General features: G+C 35.3%; 1 protein-coding gene across 8 annotated transcripts in view; it reads left to right on the forward strand.

Annotated features, from left to right (window-relative positions):
- Positions 1-7793, forward strand: part of Cadps (calcium-dependent secretion activator 1) — a 794056-nt gene extending 786263 nt beyond the window's left edge. For all 8 annotated transcript variants that reach the window (XM_081761521.1, XM_081761520.1, XM_081761523.1 and 5 more), the window contains one exon: positions 1572-7793. In XM_081761521.1, the coding sequence (XP_081617647.1) occupies positions 1572-1773 (202 nt within the window). In that variant the 3' untranslated portion in view covers positions 1774-7793. The remainder of the gene's footprint in view (positions 1-1571) is intronic.
- The last annotated feature ends 11163 nt before the right edge of the window (positions 7794-18956 follow it).

Below are 18956 nucleotides of genomic sequence, written 5' to 3' on the forward strand. Positions count from 1 at the left end.
TCTTTTGCATACCGGATATGTAATTTTGAGCAAGGTTGACTCATTCTTTAAACGATGGTTAAATGAAGCTTTAATTTCCACAGTTCTGTAAATAGTATATTATGATATTGACTGTTTCTATTTTAATCATGTTGGATCAACATCCAATATATTTCAATCTAAAATTTTCTTGTAGGCCTTATATGTGGAGAACTACATATAGTGTAGCCAAACGCAAACTATCACTTAACTTAGTATGATGTGCTTATTCCGTAAAAAAAAAAAAAATAATAATAATAATAAATAAATAAAAAAAAATTTTAAAAATCGATTTAGGGTCTGTTAAAAAATTTTGTGGCCCCTGATCCAAAACTAATTATTGGTCAAGATCGCAGTCTTTTGATGCATTTTTTGGATCATTCCTAAAATTCCTGGCCAAGATCACAATATTTTGATCCATTTTTTGAATCATTCCTAAAATTGTTGTTTTATAATCAGCTTGCATCTTGTAATTTTAATATATTAATCTTCTATAAAGGGCCTTAATATGCTTTAATACTGATTCTATACTACAAATTTTCTGGTCTGTTTTAAATGATTGTATAATGGTTTTAACATAGTGTTGTATTTTTGCCAATGAGCTGTTCACAGCACCGAAAAATAAAATAAAGCCAATATATATATTATTATTATTATTATGAACTTATTAAGTATTTGTAATCATATCTAATTGTGTGTTATCTACTATATTAAATATTTACCCGCCATCCTATAATATGTAAATAATTTCTGAAAGGGAGAACCACAAACAGCAGAAGCTCGGCTTCTCCCTGAATCGTTTATAAAGATGGTTAAGTAAATATTCTGTACTCATATACATATTAGTAAATTCTATTTTGTTCAATTATCAACGAACTTAAAAGGTTCGTTACTGAGTTCTCTATGTCTACGTGTGTGTCTGTTATTTGTGAATTTTTCAATTTTGAGCCCTCCATTCGATAGAGCATCAAAAACTATCTAAGAAAGTGATGAAATTTTTCACGTCACTCTTACTGTTTCCAAGGTATTGGCCAAACATGGCCGATTTCCGGAGATTTAAGGAGCCATATCTCGGGAACCGTAAGTTATAGAGAGATGATATTTGTGTCGATCAATACCTAAGAGGATGGTGAACATTTTGGTACCAAACAGTAACCGGTGGCCACTAGTTAATATCGGTACCAAAATGTTTACTATCTTCTTAGATATTGATTAACACCAATATCATCTCTCTATGACTTAACGTTCCGGAGATATTGGCCAAAAATAGTTTCGATTTCGGGAGATTCGGGAGAGGAGCTATATCTCGGGAACCTAAGTCATAGAGAGATTATATTTTGCGAGAAACAGAAGGTGTGGATAAAAAGATTTACTTTTACATGTAGGAACAATGACAGTTATCCTTCCCGCTCCATCTCTCCAGTCTTTTTAAGTTCGTTCTGGCAATGCTCTTGGAACATCCTCAACTGTTTTTCTTCTTGAATTTAGATTATGGAATGGAAATATTTAGTCCTTAGAGCATTAAAAGAATCTGCTTTGTGTATATTTTTCAGGGGCTATCCAGAAACTGGTATAGATGATGATGGAGAAAGAGGGAAACCCAAAGTCACTATACGGCAAACGTTTGGAGAGGACGGCAATTACGTAGCAAAAATTAGTAATGTTACATCTAATGTAGTAGGACGTGTAGGAAATATGTTTGGCAAGGGAATCGGGGGGTTGACAAGTAAATTTGGAGGTGGCAGCTGGTTCTAGATTTTTGTTTGCTTGTAATAAATATTTTACCTTGTTGTTATAATAGATGCCACTATTGACCTTATTATGGCGTGCTTTAGGTTTGTATGATGACTGAGCTATGCCTGTGATTCATTGTCCCAGAAATTGCGTTATTATTAAATACAAACAAATAAACATATATATATATATATGTATATGCATGAAATTCACATGCATATGACATACATGCACGAAAACACACACACATTCATACATATCAATGTCAAAAATAAAATGTATGTATTTGTGTCTGTGATTGTGCATATATAATATATACATATATAATATACACAGACATCTCCTGATATTAGGAGAAACAAATATGTAATTGAAACCTTGTGCTTCATATTTTGGAAACCACTTCTCATTCATTATTTTGCCTTTGGCATATTCTAAGTAGCATAGTGCATGCATTCTGGGGCCATACGATCAGATTGAGAGTATCTTGTAAATATTGTAAGTCATATTTGACAAATGTTCTTCATGGTTTGATCTGAAAAAAAAAATAATAAGCTATGTACATAAACATGTTTTCTTTTTATCGAAAAACCTCTACAAGTATGTATCGTTGACTATTTAAGAGTGAACATACCTTTGTTATAAGTAAATTTTACATGTTTGTGCATGGGTACATGTTCATACAGTGAATTATTGGCTGTTTGTTATGCATTTTCCACACAGATTTTTATTTCACATTGATAGTGTTTAAAATTGGGGAGGATTAATCTAATTTTTTACCATTTTTAGCATAATTTCATATATGTAAATGTTTAGTGAAGTGTGGTTTAGTTCGGTATGTTCGGTAAGACCTTTTTGGTGATACCATACAAAGCAAGTAATTTAATGCAATCTATATATTAATGAAAATAACCTATGCCATCACTTCTTCTTGTTGATTTCCCTTCTTATTGTCATTTGCTGTCCAGTGTAATAATTTTCATTCACTACCTCTTTTACACTAAAATCCCTGGCGTTGTAGACAATTTTTGCTGGGCAGTGTGTGGTCAGCACATTGACTCTCATTGCTGTTATTTAGCTCAATGGTTAGCATGTGTGGTTCTGGGTTTGATTCCCAGTAGGTGCAAAATTTTTTTTATTTAGGATCTTGAAGCAATTGGAGATCTACTTAAACTAAGAGGTAATTAACTGCTGTCTAGAAACAGAAATAAAGGATTGAAAGTTGACGTTCTAACCAGGCATTACTCAAGTAAAAACTGGGTGACTCGTCTTAGGTTTTATCTGCAGCACCAGGGAATTTGGTTTTATGTATTTTGTACCCCTCTATTCTCTAACCATACTCCCATTTTTGATTAAATGGCATCTTGAAAAGGCACATGACAGAGAATTATATCATTTTCCTGACTATATTCTGAAGAATCTTTATCACATTTTCCTACGTGAAATATTACTACAGTTCTTGAATGAATGCGTTATTTTTCTTACTTCGAAACATGATTCTTCATTTTGAGACCAAAGAATTAAACAAACAAAAGAATGTATTGAATATTAATCATCGTTTAAAGAAAGGCGTGAATGTGTACTTTTCTTAATTCCATGCCTTGGATATTTAATATTATGAAAAAAAAAAAAAGAAAAACTTTAAATTTTAAACCTACTGTTGTTCTTGTATCTGGAAGGCAATGTTTCGTCATCTTCTATTTTTCATGTTGTATAACTACCCAAGTAGCAAATCAAAAAGTAATGTATCAATAAGAATATTGTTTACTGGGGTTGCAGTTATTGATTTTGTTGTTCTAGACACATATCTTGGGCTCTTGTGATGTTGACATAAAAGTAAAATACAAATTCATTAAACCAATATTTCTGGACAAAGAAATTATACGCCAAATTAGAACATGAGGATTATACAGGTTTTTAGGGTATATCATGTTCATCTAAATAAATTTAAAAATTAGGCCTCCTTAAACAAAATAGTTACAAAAATATTGATAATTTATCTACAAATTGGTTCAAAGTTGAATTACTAAATTTAGAAATGATTTAGTATACTTTCTGGAAGCATTGGGGATGAACGCTATTTTGGAATTTTCACTTGTGTTTAGTGAATGTAGAATGAACGAATTGAACTTCATTGCTGCTTGGGTGGTTAACTAACTACGATGTTACTCTACATAATATTTGACTTCCATTTTAGCATGTGTCAGATCTTCATCTTGGAATTTTTGTGACAGCAGACACGTCTTCGGTTTTGAGTGTCTGTATTGGGTGACAACCTTGAACAAATTACAGGAATTCTCATTTTCAATTTACGAATAGATATAGATATATATTCCATTTTTTACTCTGAAAATGTAAATAAATGTAATGTATTTGGGTAAATGAACACAGGAAACATAGTATGGACTCTGTGGGAGATTTGGTGAAAGTTATCTATGCATCCCTTTACATTATATAATTTTTAAAGGAATGCAAATCTTGTAGTTATAAAAAATGACATGCTATTCAGGGACGACACAATTCGGTGTCCTTATTAATTTTAAATGCAGTACAACATAGGCTTGAGCCATTTTCTTTCTTCTTTATTTCTCAGGGAGTGAAGTGTTTGTTGTGCAAAAAGTATATATACATACAGTGTATATATATATATATACAGAATGATAGAAGCTTGTCGTAAAGTATCAATTTTATATTTAAACAAAAAAAAAATATATGATAATCTTATGAGGCATTCATTGAGGTTATGAACGTATCTTGTTGTAACATTCCAATACATTGACGAAACTTAGGCCATGATGAAGTTCATGAAGTGGTTAATAAACGCGAGAGAAAACAACAGAAGGAACTTTTTGTTTTTATTCTTTGAAGGAGGCTTATCCTTTGCATTTTGCTTTAAAACATCCTGAGTTCTAGTCAAAAGAAAGTGGAATATATAACGCCTGTTATGATCATTGGATTATTTGTGACTATGGTAAAGATTTTTTTTAGCGTAGTTGGAGAAAAACAATAATGGTAGAAAAAGTATGTTAAAGAATTTTAATTGCAGTTGATATATTGTTAACTGTGTATTGTTGAAAAATGGTAGTCCTTATAGCAATTTTAGCGAATTAATATAAAGAGCTCTGCCATCCAATCAGAGACTAACGAATGCCTTGTGAATCAATTTCACTTGATTAATGTTAACTATGTGATTCAATTTGTGATTCACTTGAAGGATACTTAACATAGTTTGTGTGACTAAATGTTCTAAAATATTCTTCATGTACCTACTATATAGCTGTGATTTTTCAGATACAGTTACAAAACTTTAGTATTCAATCTCTAAGCTCTAGTTGTGGTGGGTTGTCCATGTAAATATTTAGCAGCTTCCGACGAATTCTGATGCTTCTAGTCAAAACAGCAATGGGATCTGACACCATGCTACTTAAGTTACTCTCATGCTCGAAAGTGTACATATTCCAGAAGTGCATTAAAATAATGATTTGCATCTCTCGTACTTAACCTTCTGAATTCAGGTTTCCTGTGTGTGTCCCGTACAAGCTGTTATAATAGGTTAACATATCTAGTCAGGATTGTGGATATTGTAAATGATATACAACTAGAAGGCACAGTGTGGTGAACTCTAATACGTATATAAATATTCAGTATATATATATATATATATAATATATATTTTAATTTGATAATAATGTCTGATTTTATTGAAAATTGTGTTAGCCAAAATGATTATTCGAGATTTCTCATATAGAAGCAATTTAAGAAAAAAAAAATGAAACATGTGATTTGAACTGTTTTCATTCAGCTCTGAACGAAAAATTTTAGCCTAGGTTTTTGAAGGATGAATGAATGAATGTGAACCATATCTATTGACTCACTTGTCTGTAATGTTTTCATTTCTTATCTATATAAGTTTTTCTGTTTCTTCCTAGTGGATTGTTCTAATCTCCTTCCGTGCTTCGTATGCTAACCAAATATGCACATCAATATATACATATACATATATTTTGCTTCTCTATCTCGTGCCATGGAATGCACTAAAGTTCTTTTGATGTTACCCTAAATATTGTACATAGATCTATATAGATATAGATATATTAATTTGTCTCAACTATGCTTGTAAAATACAATCTTTATGTACACATTAATTTATCTCAGTTAATTGATAATTGTTTTGCCATGTTGCATTTTAATTACTTTTTTAATGGCATGTGATGGTTCATGATGAGGGACAATGCAAAAAGCAATAAAATTGTACATGAACCCTTGTTTTTATTTAATGTCCTCTAATAAAATATTTTACACATATAGTTTGTACAGCATTACAGCTTGTCACGTTGTATAGTTCTTAGGTATAGAACACCTAGTAAAATTAATAGGTCATTGAAACTAGTTGAAGTTGTAGAGCTATTTCAATGCAGCCGTATTTACTTCGCTTTTGGAAGCAAGTTTGTTTACACTGGTGTGACAAGATATTTAAAACCCTGATTGATTTTAATCTTAATCAGGAGTTAAGTTCAACTTCAGAGAGCTCAGTGAATAATAATAATAAAAGCGAAAACAATAATAGTAATAATAATAATAAATCTCAAATATGTCAGATATTCCCTCCCCTTCATTTGTTATACACCTAAGCAAAACACAATATCAATACATATAAATAAAATGTAGAATACATGCAAATGTTTAACATTATAGCTTCTTCTTAACTAGATATTTTAATATTTCTTTTTATCGAAAAAGCAGCTTCTTTTCGACACTTTTGAATCAAAAGAGTCAGATTGGAAAAAGTGATATCAATAAACACAACACGCCTGTACATATTCCTTTTCACCGTTAGGTGACCAATCATTTACAAATGTGAATATATAATATCTTGTTTTATTCAAGGCAATAAGGGCATTACAAAAATATGAATTTTTGTACATTTATGGTGAAAACCATCAAATGTAATTATAAAGAGCACTTTAGTTGTATTACTTTTTGTTTGTATCTGAGGAAATGTATTTGATGTATGTCATACAAAATTGATATAATTATTTGTAGCATAATAGAAAAAAAGGTGTGTGCCTTAGTAACCATTTTTCGTACCTGCTTTTTCCTCATGGTTGCAGTTTGTTTTAGAAACTGCTTGTTTCTAGCTTAAGAAGAGGTTACTGATTCACTTGCATGAGTTCATTGTACACTAGTCTATACCACAGTATGTCAGAGACCCTGTTTTGTATATAGTCATTTAATATAAAACCAAATAATGTTGCGCAAAAGTAAACTGAGATTGTGAGATTGTCACCTACCGCATGTTAAAGTAACAAAAGAAAATAATTTTAAATCTTTCGCGACGTGACGTGGCAAATAACTTCAGATTGATGGAGCATACACAACACAACATACTTATGTTGCTATGAAATGTTGTATCTTTAACATTCTTCTTTTGGACTGTGGTGTTGCATTCTGATAGGAAAGAATATTATGACGTATTAATAGTTAAAAGTTGTCAACATACTAAGACTTGATTTCAAATTAGTGCTGACAGTGATATGCTCCAACAACTATATAGTAAATAATCTGAGAATTCAAAGTAAATTGGAAGCATAGTGTGGATCGTTTATTTTTTAAAAAAACGAGCAAATATTAATATACTATGTGCTATAGTTGGATATGCATAAATATATATATATATACATAGATAGATAGATAGATAGTTAATAGATAAATAGTTAGATTGATATATGAATAAAAAAATATCGTTTAAAGCTCTCCTTTTGAGGTGCTGCAAATCGTACGAAAGTTAAGTATGAAACCGTTTATTAATTGCTTTGATTATTAAATATGGAACTTTTTAAAAACTTAAACACTGTTGACTATAAGGCGTGTTTAAAACAGACACATGTTAAATATGCATATAAGTTGGATTGTATCGTATCATCTTCATCAGTTATCACTGTACTGTGTGCAGTCAAAAGAAAAATAATAAATTAAACCCACAGGAAGAACTTTGGAATTACTACTTTTTTTTAAACAATAAAATTGAAATTTAAAATATACATTAATAGTTTTGGTATTCCCTTTGAAAATGAAAATATAACTTTCTTTACACATAGGTATTATTATTTATATTTGTTCACTAATTTTAAAGGAGACACTATATGGTCAAATGATAATTGGGTAAAGAAGAGGGCACACTATGATATTTTGCTAGTTTTCTTAAAGCTGTTCCTTGAAATTTACAGCATATTTTTGAACATACTGCAAAACTTGAAAGATAACATTTTCTATGTAACTTTTAAGTACTTACAAAATACCATAATCTGCTATACAGAACTTGTTTCTTCCAATCTATGGTAACGAATTTGACGTGCGACTGTAGCGTCGCAGAGAAACAAATAGAGATGCGCTGAATCACAACAGTGAAGGAGATTCTTCAGAAATGCAGTGCAGTGTGCTCCCGTGTCTAGTGCATAAAATGGTGCTGCTAATACCACCATACTGGGAACAGTACATTTTATGTAAAGTGCACCTATTATCAGATAACAGAGCAATGTAAGAAGTGTGGTTTCACAAAAGGCATCTCCACTCAAAACGGCAAAGGTAAACTGAGACTGCTTCTAAAGGGCAAGAAAGAGGGAAGTTCACGTACCACTCCGAGTGGTTCCTCAAAGATAGTTCAGAAAGTGAAGATGCTTGAGTGAAATTGGGAACCTCAGTGTGAGTGGTGAACAATATTATTAACTGGGATTTAAATCTAAACAAATGACGTAAAGGTAGAGAGTGTAAGTTGTTGTTGCAGCATTGCTGAACATGCCACGAACAGTTGTAAGCTGTATGAGCACTACCTTGCAGGTGAAAGATGAAAATTTGTGGTCATTTTAGATGAGGTATACGTTTATCTGAGTGACTGCAAGAAAGTTCGGGCATATGTTACCACCTACGGGGAGAAAAATATTTCGAACCATGGTATCAGGAAACGGTGGAAAGTTTCCCCCAAGGGCTTCGTGATAATTGTAGTTGCAATAGAAAGTTAACCATCCACCACATAGCTAAAAATGTCAAAGTTAATTAAGCCTTCTATCAGCCGACTTTCTTGAACCCCCTGTTTCGCACCGACATCCAAGCTCTCTATGGTGCAGATCCTCATAAGGTATGGCTGCATCAGAATAAGGTGTTAAACCATTTATCTGCTTTCAACCGCCAAGTTTTGTCCGATATCGAACGCACAATAGAAATACATGTCATTCCGTACAATGACATCCCTACTAAGTCACCTGACGCCTTGCTAATGGAGTATTATGCCTTTGGGTTGTTGAAAATGGCCCTTTGACGTAGACGGCCTCTCATCGTGGACGCTCTCTGAAAATCTTGCCAGTGGGAATGGACTTCTCTCGACCTGACTGTACTTCGTATCAGCGTGCCCTAACAGGAACTTCGCTTTCGCCGATGCCAGCGACGTGGTATTTGATAAGATAAGACATATTTAATTTCGTTACATAGATCGGAAACAAGTTCTGCATAATGAATTTCTTCAAGAAGTTTTGGATTGTTGAGTAATACATTTGTAAGTTATTGTTTCGCAATACTTTCCTTTCATCATGGAAGTTCCTGAAAACACTACCTATTCACTTTATACAAAAGCAAATATGAACGCAAAAGCAATAAATAGCTGTTCAACGTTGAGTTTGGACTTCATCAACGGTACCAAGGTGTTTAATAGGAAGTGTCTTACTCAAGAAGTTCATAATTCGATCGCAAGGTCCCATACATCCCGAAGTAGTGCTCTTGTGACAAAATGTTGAACTATCACATACATGCGATAACGAGAGATAACAATATGTACATTCCATTGTGAAGTATATTGTACAATTTTTCGGCCACCATTCCTACACGTGGTTGTCGACTCTTAAAGTCTTGTCGTAAGATCCTACCCTTTGTTGACCTTTGAAATTGCAGAATTTGATATGGATTACTCAAAGATACTAGGAGAAGTACTGTGTAAACAAACACAAAACGCACAAAGATCCTCAAAAGTTTCATTTGCTCAACAATTAACTATCAACAAAAAATTCCAAGAAAAAGACGCCTCAACTTAAACATTATGAGTGCTGCTAAGTCTTTGGTTTTGTACCAAAATGAACGATTTGTAGCTTTGATATTTTAATCTGTGCAACTTCTCTGAGAATGAACTGAACCATCTATCCACAACTAGAAATAAGTCGCCATCTGATAAGCACATTTTTCTTTATTTTCCTTTCAGTATCGTAGCAGTGACGACGTCAACTTTGATTTCTTGTGAGGAGGGGAAACGGATGGGTAAATAATTTTTTGGAGAGCAGCTTTTTTTTTGTATACAGAAAACAGTACTTTTATGTTACTTGGCCTACATTACAACATGTCTGGGGGTCGTCAAAAGTACCGGAGAGGGACACTTGCTCTTTTGCCCCTGGCTACCGTATCATATATTTTTTTTACAAGTAGTATATGCGTCACTGTTAGGATTATTTGTGACACACTGAGAAGACATACAACAATACGAGGTGTCCCAGAAGTAGTGACTCACTTGTAGTTAGGTGTGGTTCGATGACCGGGGAGACGTACTTGAACTTACTGGAGGAGTCTGTGATACAGTACCTCTGTTGCAGGAGAGGGGTGATTTTGACACATTGTGGTAGTAACAAGACGGTGCTATACCACACTTTGCCAGGATTGTCTGTGACTTTTTGAACATCTTCCTTGGGCAACGGATTGGTCGCCGGGCAATAGTGGAATGGCCGCCACGGTCACCAGACCTCATCCCTTCCAACTTCTTCCTATGGAGACATTTGAAGGACAAGGTATATGCAAGACCCATAAACAGTGTTGCGGAATTGACGGCGCGAATCACTGAGGAATTCAACAACATTCGCTTTCCGATGTACCAAGATGCGTGCAGAAATGTTCGCCTCCGGATGCAGGCATGCATCGATGTTAATGGCCACCAGGTGGACCTCCAAATGGAGAATAGGGATTAGATACTGTAAAGCACTTGATTTTTACATCATTTCTCTGTATCTACAATTTTGTTTCATGCCATTTTTGTTTAATAATAAAAATGTACTGATCGCTCAAATGATGAGTTACTACTTCTGGTACATCCTGTAGATAAATATTCTGTTTGAGCTGAATATGGACAAGTTGGCTCAGTGGTGGAGCGCTTACCTCTAGCACGTGTTGCCCTGGTTTGATCTCTGGTGGTGCACAACGTCGTGTCTGTGGGTTTTCTCGGGATACTCTCGTTTCCTCCCACATTCTCATTCCACTAATTTCTGCATCATCATTCACTTACCTTAATCATTTGTCTCCCTTAGGCTTAACGGGAAAAACGTGGGAAATTAAACAAAAGATTTCATTTTTATTTCATTCCCAGCTGAATATAAACTATGAATTATTGTCGGCAACGAACGACGTACTTTTTGTGTCACAAACACACGTTTTTCTCTATTTTTTCGGCCCCAACGCATCTCAGTTTGTTTAGTTTGATTGATATTGTTGTATGAATAGTCCCCTGAGCACCCAGACAAGGAATGCAGGTTTATTTATTTCAACTTTACCATCATTGTGAGCCCAGCTGTACACGGAATCCAATCTGTTTACATCGGAACATTTACCCTGGAGTTTCATTGTCGCTTTGGAGGATCATCATTCCGTGACGTCACGACATGAATACACAAGTTCCTTTACTTTGTTATCCAAGCTTCTCATAATTTAATTAGTCTGTTGTCATTGAAAATTGAAAAAAATCTATTAATTGTAACTTACAGCAATATACCTTAGAGCAGTATCTCTTTCCACTATTCAATATTTACTTTTAAACCAAACTACTTGGCGTAAAACCAGTAAACCTCAGCCGCTCGAACGCCACCTGTCAGCGACTGGCTGAACTACGTATAGCCTAGCGACGAGCACGTTGTCAGCGTGCTGCGTCACTCTATCACTAACAGCGTATCAGGAGCTTTCTAGACCTAGTGGCCATCACGTCTTTCATTTACATGACTCCCCAGTTTGCCTCACGACGTTGGATGGACGCCGCAAATGGGAAGCACTGGCCGGGAATCGAACCCGGGACCATGTGGGCATGGGTCCAACGCTATCACCACTAGACTACAATGTCCCCCCCCTAATATTTACATTTGCCTTCCTTAATTGCAACTATTTTCCCCTCAATTATTGACCTTCGATTTGTGCATTATATTCGATTATTGTGTTAACTTTGCCCTTTCCAATGATCTGTTCTTTCCTCATGTGTCTCACAAGTCATGCAACGTTGTGCTTTGTGAAAAGCCACCTTTACAATCCTACACGATGTTTTGAAGTCAAGCTTGTGAGATCTGCCGAGCTTGAAATTCTTCTCCAGATTTTGTGATGCGGTAAGTTTTTGCCACATAGAAGAAGACGCCGATGTTGTCCTCTTGCTGGTGTGGATATGTGGACATAGTAATGGCAGAATACAGAGGGCAAGGTGACTTGGTATTTAGTAATATTTTACAGTGAATTTTGACCATACGTGGAAATCTTTCAACGCTTCCTATCTTACATTACACACGAGTCGAGAACAAAACCATTGAGAGGAGTTTGTTCTGGGGACTTCGATGAGTTCTTTTTCGATAGAAGACGAATGGCCTTGGTCTGTTGTTTTGGAAGCGAGAACTTAGGACTTGTTGGTGATGGGTGAGATTGTGCTAGTGTTAATAGTTACATTACCTACTGATTCTCATACCTATTATAGCTGCTACCTATGTCTATGTTTTCAACTATGTTACTCTTTTCTGTTCACCAAAAATAATAAGTATCGGTTTCCCAGCTTTTCATAATCTATTACGATTCCTCCTTGCAGATGCGAGTGGTGGAGCGCCCCCGACATTAACAATTTGTTTCAGGTTTAGTGTTTTCCTCGAACGCAGAAGTGTGTTCATAACATGGTTCGTGTTATATTCCAGTACTAGGTAACTCTATGCCCTATGGAACTGGGAGGTTTAATGCCGTGTTATTACTGCGAGGTTCATCTTAATATTGCCTTCCTGTCTGTGTCTAGACCTTTCTAATGGTCGCATTCTGATTGGATATCCCGTTAAAATTTTGAAAGCGTTTCTACTTTCTTCCATTCTGGCTACATGACTTGGCACCTGAGTCTCCTAGACTTGGTGACCCTAACAATGTTTGGTAAACCGTATAAATTATGCAGTTCCTCGTTATGAAGTTTCCGCCATTCCCCATTTCTGTTCCTCTTGGGTCCGAATAATCGTCTGAGCATCTTCTTCTCAAATACTTTCAGTCTATGTTCTTCCCTCAGAGTAAGCGACCATGTTTCGCAACCATACAGAACAACAGGCATGATTATCGTTTTATATATTTTAAGCTCCAAATTGCTCGACAGAATTCGAGATGACAAAATAGTTTGAACTGAATAGTAACACGAATTCCCTGCTTTCAGTCGATATTTAATTTCTTCGTGAATATAGTTAGGTATCCTAATATTGATCCCAGATATTTGAAAGTATCCACTTTGTCGAAAGCATTATTTGATATTTTAACGCATCCATAATTTGCAGTATTACGATCCCGACGAACTTCCATGTATTTAGTCTTCTCCGCATTACTTCTAAACCCATGTCCCTGCACGCGTTTAATAAGACCTCTGCATTTTTTCTATTGTTCTCCTATCATGCCCTATTAAATTTACATCATTAGCATATGCCATAACCTGGTGAACCCCATTCAACTCTAGGCCCTGGTTGCTATCTTTGATTTTCCTTTTAGCGGATTCCAGAACAAAGTTGAATAATAATGGCAACAACACATCTCCTTCTTTCAGGCCATTCTCGACGTGAAAGCTCGTGAACAAAAAATTTCCTACCCGAACTTTACTTTGGGATTTATTTAAACATATCTTAATTAATCTAATTAGCTTTTTCGGTATTCCAAATCCTGTAAGAATGTTGTACAATGCTTCTTCCCTAACCGAGTCGTAAGCCTTTCTAAAATGAGTAAGTAGTTTATTCCCGGGGTATTGTATTCCCACTTCTTTTTGAGTATTTGTCGAATGGTAAATATTTGGTCGATAGTTGATCGATTTCGCCTAAATCCGCATTAATAATCTTCAATAATTTCTTCTGCATATGGGATCAATCTTGCTAATAAAATATTTGAGAGGATTTTATAAGATGTTGACATAAGAGAAATGCCTCGATTATTATTGCAGTCCGTTTTGCCGCCTTTCTTGTGAATAAGAACAATGATTGATTCTTTCTATTCTTGTGGCAACTCCTCCTTGTGCCAGATAAGAAGAATGAGTTTGTGTATCTCGTTTTACATTTTTTTTTCCCACCAACTAAAATTAACTCAGCCGCAATTTTGTCTACACCTGGAGATTTGTGTCACTTTAATTTTTTAAAAGCAGTTTCTACTTCTGTTCGCTTAGGTTCATGAAAATACGTTTCTGCTATGTGCATTTCCCTTCCTCTACCTACGTCAGTTTTTGGCTGCGCGTTAAGCAAATCGTCAAAGAAATCTTTCCATATGTTAAAGATGCTATTTGTATCAGTGAGACTTGTTCCGTCGGCTTTCTTTAATATATATGCATGAGGTTGATACCCTTTCTTAAATTCGTTGATGCTCTTATACATGTCCCGAATGTTTTTTGTTTTTACTATTATCTTCAAGTTCATTAATTTTAGCTTTCAAAAAATCGCGTTTCTTTGTTCTAAACGTTTTGGACGTTTCCCGCCTGATGTCAACTAAATTTTCTGTAGTTATTTCGTTGGGATTTTGTAGTCAAAACAATTTTGCCTGTTTTCTCCTCTCTGCTAGTTTAGTGGATTTCTGGTCGAACCATAGTTTGTTCCTACGCATTTCCGCGTGCCCCAATTTTTCTTTTGCTGAAATTTTAATGCTATTTCTAATTTCAATTCAAATATTCTGAATACTAGTGCACTGCGAACCTTCTAAAGCAGAATTATTCGACACTTCAATCTGGTATTTCCCTCTCGCCTAACTCTCCTCTAATTTCTTTAAATTAAACCTCTCCGGGTTTAGATGTTAAATATTCCCTTTATTCAGTGATAATCTCTCTCCTATTATCGCTCCTACCAGGTAGTGATCAGTGTCACAGTCAGCTCCTCTGAACGACCGAACATCAATTATGCTAGACTGTCTTCTTCTGTCTATTAAAACATAATCAATTTGATTCTGTGTTTTTCCATCTGGTGAGGTCCAAGTATATTTGTGAACGTCGCGATAAAGGAATTATGTACTCTTCACGATAAGACTTTTGGATATTGCAAAGTTCACGAGTCTAACCCCGTTGTCATTACTTTCCATATGCAGACTTTCATTCCCTATAATCGGTTTGAAAATATCCTCTCGTCCTACCTTCGCATGCATTGAAATTTCCTAACAGAATTTTCATATATTATCGCGGAGTTGGTCAAATACCCGTTCTACTTCTTCGTAAAAACTGTCTTTTATATTGTCATCCTTATCTTCTGTTGGGGCATGTACATATAAAATAATAATATCACATTACCGACCCTCAAGAGTAATAAAAGAAAGTCTATAATTAACAAATTCGACCCGCTTAATCGCTGACATTATTCGTATGTGAACGAAAAACCCTGTTCCTAGTTGAGAATTTTTATTTCCTTCGATTTCCTAGTTGGTGATTTTTATTTGTATATGCCAGGTGGCACCACTAGTCGAACTTGCAGCTCACCATCTTGTATGGTATTAGATCTAAAGAGGAATGAAAAATCACCAAAAAGCTGTTGAGTTTACTATTTTGATAAGGATGAAAAACTCGAGTCTCACATGGGCGCCGTAGGGACTGAAGAGTTTTATAAACTAACGAGAAACCTTTAAGAACTCTGGTCCACCATCTTTACAACACAATAGTTCGTTACTATTTGTAGTCACTGGGTTACAAATCACTACGTACGTTCTTCGATCAAGCATCAAAATTAACTTGAAATTTAAAATTTGGCATTTGATGCCACTGTTTTACATAGCAGTGTTCACTAGACATCAGTCTTGGAAAGCATCATTCACACAAATAGTTTTAAGACTTTCGTCAAATACTTCATCAATGGTTTTGGCTGCCAAGGCCAAATTGTGTGAAGCACATCGAGGAGCCAAGCAAAAAATACACCTATCAGTACATTACTGTACATAAATGGTGTCTCAAACACAGAATATAATGCCTTACTTTCTTCTTCTTCTTTTTTTTTATTTTCTTAAAATTCAACCATCATCAACTAACTAACTTACCGTAAAATGCATAAATAGTTGTTTTGAAAATAAACAAAATGAACTCACTATAAACAATAAGAAAGCAATTCTTTTATTACAACAATGCTAGGGACAATTTCACGCCATTGTTGTCGGCACGTGGTGCTCTCTGGCCCCGAGCCACAAATACAGTGTAACATTCTGAGGCCAAAGATTATTTTTGATCCGAGAAACAAATAGTAAGTGAAACCTCCATGCGGGTATCGCGGCCTGAAGAAGTAGCTGAGGTGATACCCAAAAGTGGGTGTGACGGCTCCATGCGTGACGTTCACTGAGACCTGTTTTCGGGTCTCATGGCAGCCAACGTGTTAATGTCCTTCCAGCATTAAAAAATCAATTCGCGATCACGTACACGAAACTGGGGAGTTTTCGAAAACGACTGGGGCTATGTGTAAAACTTATAACATTAATAAAGTAAATAACATATGAAATTATGGAATAGTGATAATAATAAAAACCTTAGGCGATTTAATTAAATTTTTCTTTCAATGTTTAAAATTAATTACTACCAGTGGCGTAGCAACAGGGTAGGCAGGATAGGCATTGTCTACGGGCGCAGGGCATTTCGGCATATTAAGGATCACCCCCGGTTTTTAATAAAAAGGAAGCAAATTATATAAATGGAGCCCCAAGTTTTCACGGTTTTCATTTCCGAACATGGCAAGAATAAAAATTTCTGCTCACCTCGGTAGTAGTTTATTACATTTACGTATTTAACTATTGGCATTACTGTAAACTTGTTGAGGCTATAGCACTGTATGGTTAAGAAATCAATCTTCTTGTATTAATACGATATCAGTCCTATACCACATGTACTTAGCTTGCCAACTTTAAATAAAATTCCCCTGCGCAACAGGCTTTCAACAATAACGACAAATTCTGTTCTATAAGAGCTGGCTTATAAAATGAGTTAAAAAGTGTTGTCATGACAATGACGCACCGCACGATCGCCACGTACTGCGGCTACACAGAATCCAGCACAAGCACCAAGAGGCGGGCAAACCGGGCAACTGCCTGGGACACCAACGTCAGGGAGCATCCAAACAAGCATTCCAAAATAAATTTTCGATTTAGAAGTGCAGAGAGCAAGGCTACGATGGAGCAGCAGTTATGAGTGGTCGTTTTTGTGTTTGCAAACGCGGATTCAAAAGCATGCCAAGAATGCCATATATGTTCACTACGCAGCACATAATCTTAACCTCGTGTTTATCGGATGCTGCAAAAGTTAACACAGATGTTAATTTCTTTGCTACTCTACAAGATATATATGTAACTTCTTTGGTAGCAACGTGAAACTCCAGAAGGCTTTACAGGACTGTATTCCCAAGGACACATCTCTAGGAAATGAAACGATACTGAAGAAACTCTCTCCAACAGGCTGGAATTCAAGTCATAGTGCCATGTTCGCACTAAGAAAGAAATATGCAGATGTTATGAAGTGTTTTAATGTTATGTGCTTTACTGGAACAGAAAAAAAGAACGGATAAAGGAAGTTCGTTATAAACGGGAAATGGAAAGGTTTGATTTCATGGTAATGCTTGCGTTGTGGGAAAAAAAAAAATCTAAAAAGTATTAATGTTGTATAAAAAAGTGCAGAGCTGTAGTATGTGCTTGTCAGAATGTCAACGAGAACTGAAAAAATGCTGTACAGTGGTGCATGATCTTACTAAGATTGTGTCTGAAGTATTCGAGGAAGCCAATGCCGAAAGTATTATTTGATGAATTGGAACAAGATACGCGATTTACTGACCCTGTCAAAGAATTCGAATTCAAAGTGCTATTGCCTATCCTCGATTCCGTAATAGTAAACATAAGGAGTGAGGGAACTTTATGAAAGATTTTCGTTCTTATGCCCGTCAATGTTACGAACCATTTCTGAAGAAGAGGTTAACAGGCAGTCTTATGACTTTGTGCTTCTATATGCAGACAATTTATCCAGTGACTTCCACGAGAAATGTTGACTTTCAGAGACACTTTTCAAGAAAGACTTTCAAATATTTCAACCCACGAAAAGATTGTTCACATTATTACCAAATATAACCTCAGCTCAGCATTTCCAAATCTGGTGACTGAGCTGTATTTATATCTAACTCTTCCTGCTACAGTTGCAGCTCCTGAGCAGTTATTCTCTAAGTTAAAATTAATCAAGACATATCTCAGAAACAGTATGACCCAGGAACGCTTTTCGGGTGTGGCCATGCTGAGCATTGAGCGAAAAAGAGCTTATGAATTGGACATTTCTGATCTGATAAAAGAATTTGCAGAAGCAAAAGTAAGAAAGAAACATTTCTGATTTTATATACAATTTGTCGATTAAAAACTAAAAAATAGGGAAAAAATGCTTATAAGTGGTTTCACAAGATTTATTATTTATTTTATAATATAAAATCGTAACATACTACATACTTATTTGAAATCCTTTTGATAATATTGGTTAATACATTACTGTTTATTTACACTACCACTGCAAAAAAGACTGAATTTTACATGAGTATATTGTTAATGAACAGGGCACTTTGTCCAGTTTACTTTTAAAAGACACACATAACGATATGAAAACTGTCAATACTCTCCCATTGATAATTTTCGGTTTATGGCCATTTCTGCACGTAGCATAAGTTATATAGATGGTCATGCATGGGGCCTATTCGATGAGTGAGGGAGCGCCACTAGAGATATTGCCTAGGGGCGCACAAAGGCCATTGTTACGCCGCTGATTATTACTTAGTATGCACTAATTTACATATCTGTTATATAGAAACAGAAATACGACATATAGTCATCTAATATAAATAAAATAAAGAGTTTGTTTGTGTGTTTGTTTGTCTGTCTGTCTGTGTGCGGGCTGAGGACCAGACGAGTGGACCAAGAGTTACCAAATTTTGGTCAGGGGTACC

Source organism: Thermobia domestica, chromosome 6 (assembly GCF_964235325.1).
Source record: "Thermobia domestica chromosome 6, izTheDome1.hap1.1, whole genome shotgun sequence".
Classification (NCBI taxonomy): Eukaryota; Metazoa; Arthropoda; class Insecta; order Zygentoma; family Lepismatidae; genus Thermobia; species Thermobia domestica.